The sequence below is a fragment of the Dipodomys ordii genome, unplaced genomic scaffold (assembly GCF_000151885.1).
Source record: "Dipodomys ordii isolate 6190 unplaced genomic scaffold, Dord_2.0 Scaffold20, whole genome shotgun sequence".
Lineage (NCBI taxonomy): Eukaryota > Metazoa > Chordata > Mammalia > Rodentia > Heteromyidae > Dipodomys > Dipodomys ordii.
The window spans coordinates 3856973-3863022 of NW_012267236.1; the positions used below are offsets into that span (position 1 = coordinate 3856973).

The 6050-nt window shown below is 40.6% G+C and overlaps 1 protein-coding gene across 1 annotated transcript in view; it reads right to left on the reverse strand.

Annotated features, from left to right (window-relative positions):
• Birc6 (baculoviral IAP repeat containing 6) overlaps positions 1 to 6050 on the reverse strand; it is a gene marked incomplete at its 5' end in the record, with an annotated part of 230437 nt that overhangs the window by 199733 nt on the left and 24654 nt on the right. Inside the window, one exon of the mRNA XM_013013525.1 lies at positions 5277 to 5470. Coding sequence (XP_012868979.1) covers positions 5277 to 5470 — 194 coding nt within the window. The remainder of the gene's footprint in view (positions 1 to 5276; positions 5471 to 6050) is intronic.

The following is a 6050-nucleotide window of genomic DNA, read 5'->3' on the forward strand; positions in this document are numbered from 1 at the left end:
CCCCACGACCAACAAAAAAAAAAAGAATTTCCCTTCAACAGAGTAGGGAAAAATCTGACTAGTGACTATAATTAACAAATAATTCTGGGGTAGATTAATCAGTAAAGAATAATTAACAACCAGAAATTAAAACCCTGGGGGGAGGCTGGGAAGGGATGTGAAGGGTAAACCAAAGGAGGAGGCTGCAATGCTTGGTAAGAAATGTATGCATTATCCTGCCCATGTAATTGTAACCCCTCTGTACAGTATGTTCACAAATAAAAAATAAATAAATTTAAATATCAAAAAAAAAGAAATTAAAACCTCAGGAAATAAAGAGGGAGCTATATGATTTCATCACATGCCAAGTCTTGCCAAATTAAATTAAATTACAACCAAATTAAGTGTATTGAGTAGCCTATTAACAGAAGTTTTGTTTTATTTTTCCCTAAGTCTATTGAGTAACTATTATCAAGGAGGATTTGGGTGTTTTGTTGTTTTGTTCTTGCTTTCATTGTCTAAGTAGAAAGCAGTTTTCTACTCTTTCTCCAAAGAAATTCTTCTCCAAAAAGGCCATACTTACTAGGTATCAATGAAAAACATGAATACCTGGCCAGGTGTGGCAGCACATACCTACAATTCCAGCATTCAGGAAAGGGAGGCAAGAGGATCATGAGTTCAAGACCAGCCTGAACTAATGAACAAGATTTTGTCTCCAAAAAAAGTAAAAGTTGCCGGGCACCAGTGGCTCATGCCTGTAATCCTATCTACTCAGAAGGCTGAGATCTGAGGATTGTTCAAAGCCAGCACAGGCAGGAAACTCCTTGAGACTCTTATCTCTAATTAACCACCAAAAAACCGGAAGTGGCACTGTGGCTCAAGTGGTATAGTGCTAGCTGAGGGACAGCGCCCAAGCTCAGAGTTCAAGCCCCACAACGGACCAAAAAAAAAAAAAAAAGTAAAAGTTTCATCAATGTATTCAAACTGTTAACTGAAAGGTGGTATTTTGAAAAAATAACAGCAAATTTAAGGAAATGTTAAAACAGACAGAAAAGTTTACTCTTCCTAAATCAAAAATGCAAAAAGAGCAAGAGAAAAAAAAGAAAACGTTATAAAGGTGATCAAAACAAGACCATAAAAATAATTTTCTTAAACTATGCTTAAATTAATGAATACATGGGGCTGGGAAGGTGGCTCAGTGGTAGAGTGCTTGCCTTGCATGCATGAGGCCCTGGGTTCATTTCCTTAGCACCATATAAGCAGAAAAAGCTGGAAGTGGTGCTGTGGCTAAAGTGGTAGAGTGCTAACCTTGAGCTGAAGAGCTGAAGGACAGTGTCCAGGCCAAGGGTTCAGGCCCATGACCGATCAAAAAAAAAAAAATGAATGAGTACATGACTTTCAATACTATTATAAGCCTGGTTCACTCATACTTGCCTTCTTTCTTAAAGAAGGGTAGGGGACATTAATGGTGAAGACATTGCCTACCATTTGCACAAGCCCTGGGGTTAGTCCACAGAAGAGAAGGGGAAAACATCTGGAAGCTGGTAAACATTTCATTTACAGGTTCTATATGTCTTCAAAATCAATCGTAGAATAGAAAGTTTCACTCAGTTGTACCACCACTAGACTATTAACTCAAACTTTCAATAGTTCAAAGTCTTAGATTCAATAGTTCAAAGTCCTAGATTCATTTTTAAGGAAACAAACACCAAAAAGACCATACCAAAAATAGTCTCTGAGTACATTCACAAATACCACAAAACAATGGATTTACTATCTCATGAATGCATTGCGTAAGTATAAATTTACCACAGCTTGCACTGGTTCCTTGTTTTTGTTGTTGTTGTTGTTTTGTTTTGTTGGTCATGGGGCTTGAACTCTGAGCTTGGGCGCTATCCCTCAGCTCTTCAGCTCAAGGTAAGCACTCTACCACTTGAGCCACAGTGCTACTTCTGGTTTTCCAGTGGTTTATTGGAGGTAAGAGTCTCATGGACTTTCCTGACCAGACTGGCTTTGAACCATGATCCTCAGATCTCAGGCTCCTGAGTAGCAAGGATTACAGGCATGAACCACCAGTGCCTGGCTGATTCCTTGTTTTTGTTTATTTGCCAGTCCTAGGGTTTGAACTCAGGGCCTGGGCACTGTCACTGAGCTTCTTTTGCTCAAGGCTAGCTAGCATTCTACCACTTGAGCAACACCAACACTTCTGGCTTTTTCTGTTACTGCGGAATCAAACCCATGGCTTCATGTATGCTAGTCAAGCACTCTACCACTAAGCCATAGCCACTGATTTCTTTAGGGGGAAAAAATGCAATTGTTCACAACTTTCAAAGGCAATTTTATCATCTTTGAGATAGGCATTGCTCCCAGAAAGTAACCCCTGCCCTAATCATGTACTTTTAAATTTTCCTTCCCAAACATGTTTCCAAAGAATATTTTAATGAAAAGTCATAGCACTTAACACATGACAGATTACAAAAGAGTATTTTGCCCAAGAACAAAGATAATATTAATATATATTAATAATATAAAATTATTCAAGAATGAAAGTAACTTGTGGGTAGGGATGTGAAGGGGAAAATGGGAAGAACAAGGAAGGGGCAACATTTTCAAGAGGCATTGTATTCACATAACCTGACTTATTGTAACTCTTTTATGTGACTACCTAATAAAAACAACATAATTTAAAAATAAGGCTAAACAAATGCAGCAATGATACTCACTAGACACTGTGTTGAAAATCAACTATACAACTTGTGGGTGTGGGGGAGAGGGAAAGTGGGAGAGTGAAGGAAGGAATGACAATGCCCAAAAAGACATGCACTCAAGCCGGGCACTGGTGGCTCATGCCTGTAATCCTAGCTACTCAAGAGGCTGAGATCTGAGGATCGCGGTTCAAAGCCAGCCCGGGCAGGAAAGACCGTGAGACTCCTATCTCCAATAAACCACTAGAAAACCGGAAGTGGCGCTGTAGCTCAAGTGGTAGAGCACTCGCCTTGAGCTGAAGAGCTGAGGGACAGCGCCCAGGCCCAGAGTTCAAGCCCCACGACCGACAAAAAAAAAAAAAAAACATGCACTCCTGGAAATGGTGCTGTGGATCAACTGGTGGCTCATGCCTGTAATCCTAGCTACTCAAGAGGCTGAGATCTGAGGATCGCGGTTCAAAGCCAGCCCGGGCAGGAAAGACCATGAGACTCCTATCTCCAATAAACCACTAGAAAACCGGAAGTGGCGCTGTAGCTCAAGTGGTAGAGCACTCGCCTTGAGCTGAAGAGCTGAGGGACAGCGCCCAGGCCCAGAGTTCAAGCCCCACGACCGACAGAAGGGAAGGGAAGGGCAGGGAAGGGAAGGGAGGGAAAGGGAAGAAGGAAAGCAGGGAGGAAGAGAGGGAGGAAGGGAGGGAAAGGGAAGAAGGAAAGAAGGGAGGAAGGGAGGGAGAGAAGGAGGGAGGAAGGAAGGAAGGAAGGAACTCATTACCTAACTTATAAAATATACAGGACTAAAACAAAAAAGGGATACAAAATTCTACCCAATTGCTAATACAATTAATACAAATAATATATGTACTAAAATGTTTAGCTAAGACAAACAGGGTAACTGATGAATCAGTTTGTCAAAAGGTAAAGATAAATAATGTAAATCAAACCGTCACAATTAAAAAAATGGATGTTAAAAACAAATTCATTCACTATTACATTTGCTACCATCAGGACACACTATAAATTCAAAGAAAGTTACAATTTCCATTAATGAAAATACCAAAGTGCAAAATGCTGCATGAAAAGACAAATGTGAACATCTAATCAAATATTATAGCCTGTAGTGCCAGGGATGATGGCATAGTGCTGTAATGCCAGCTATGAAGGAGATGGAAATGGGAGGATTCCATTTACAGCCCAGTCCAGGAAAGACCCTATCTCAAACAAGTCAGAACTGGTAGTACACATCTACAATACCAGGAAGATTTCAGCCAGAGGCCAGCCTGGAAAAACTACATTTTAAGACCCTATATGAAAATTAAAGCAAAAAGGGACTGGTATATCTCAAGTGGTATGAGTACAATCCCCAGTAACTCACACACACACTAGTACCACCACCACCATGGTTTTATATTTCAGTGTAGCATTTCTATAATGTTTAATAAGAATCTAATGTCATTTCAACTAGCACATACTCTACCACTTAAACCAAACATGTACACCTTGTAGCTTTGGTTTCTTTTACAATAGAACCTTGCATTTTTCCCCAGGTGGTTTAGACTGCCACACCAGCATTTTATTGGCAAAGATGTGATGTTGCTAACAGTAATCTCCAATTAATCATCAAAAAAGTCAGTCAGGGGCTAGGAAGATGGCTCAGTGGTAGAGTGCTTTGCATGCATGAGACCCTGGGTTTGATTCCTCAGCACCACATAAGCAGAAAAGGCTAGAAGTGGCACTGTGGCTCAAGTGGTACAGCACTAGCCTGGAGCTGACAAGCTGAGGGACAGTGCCCAGGCCCAGAGTTAGTTCAGTTCCCACAACCAACCAAAAACTAGTCAGAAGTAAAGCTATGACTCAAGTGGCCGAGTACCATCCCTGAAACAAAAAGTCTGGGGTCAGAGGCTAGGCTCTGAGTTCAAGTCCAGGACCAGAAGGAAGAAAAACAAGCAAATTAAAAAATCTTTGCCTGGCACTAGTAGCTCATATTTGTAACCCTATCTACTCCGGAGGCTGAGATCTGAGGATCATGGTTCAAAGCCAGCCTGGGCAGAAAAGTCCATGAAACTCTTATCTGAAAAAAGCCAGAATTAGAGCTGTGGCTCAAGTGGTAGAGCACTAGACTTGAGCTAAAAAGCTCAGGGACAGCACCAAGCCCTAATTTTAAGCCCTAGGATTCTCTCTCTCCCTTCTCTTTCTTTCTCTCTCTCTCTCACACGCACGCACGCACGCACGCACACGCACGCACACACGCACACACACACACATCTTAATGCAAAATTACCATAACTGACTTTTTTATTATAAGAATTACCACTTTCCCCATGTTCACATTTACATACAGTTTTTTAATGTCAGGTCACAATGGTCATCAATGGTAAAGTAATTCTTAGACACTAAATAATTGTAGTCGTTTCCTCAAATATTACTAACCAAGGAATAAACTACATTTTTCAAAATAAAGCTCAGTACTTTGATACAAATGAGAATCTACTTTTTAAATTTTAAAAGTCATAATCAAATATTATAATTTTTGGCTGATCTAAAAACTAATAACTGAATCTCACTGTCACCTCTATATATAAGCAAGGATCATACCTGTCTACAGAACGGCCTGGCCCCACTCCAAGTTCTGGACGTGCACTAGGTAAGAGGTAAGACAATCTGTCCATCACTGAGGATGCCACAGGTAAGGCAGCAACATTTTGATTTATTTTCTTGAGTTCATTTACAATGGCACTGGCAATGGACTTCAACACATGATGCGGAAGATGAAATGTAACTGTGGCCCACTGCAAGAAAATAGGACCATAAGCAAAGGAAAATGTATTCAACACTTTTACCCCAAATTATAACTCAACCCATTAATAAGTATTTATACCTTTAAATCAGTTATCTCATTAGCTTACCATTTATACCAAGACTTGGCATTAAATTAAAAATGAAACTTCTTGGTCAGGCACTGGCGGCTCATGCCTGTTATCCTAGCTATTCAGGAGGCTAAGATCTGAGGATCACAGTTCAAAGCCAGCCCAGGCAGGAAAGTCAGTGAGACTCTTATCTACAATTAACATCCACTTAAAAACTGGAAGTGGTGCTATGGCTCAAGTGGCAGAGTGCTAGCCTTGAGCACAAAAGCTCAGGGATAGCACCCGGCCCTGGGTTCAAGCCCTACCACTGACAAAAGGAAAGAAAAGAAAAAGAAACGTCTTACTGGAAAAAGTCAAGTCAGCAAAGCAAAAAAGTAGTAGTATGTATGCTGGGCACAGGTGGCTCACCCCTGTACTTCTAGCTACTCCAGAGGCTGACATCTGAGGATTGTAGTTCAGATACTCTTATCTCCAATTAACCACTAAAAAAAAAAAAAAAAGG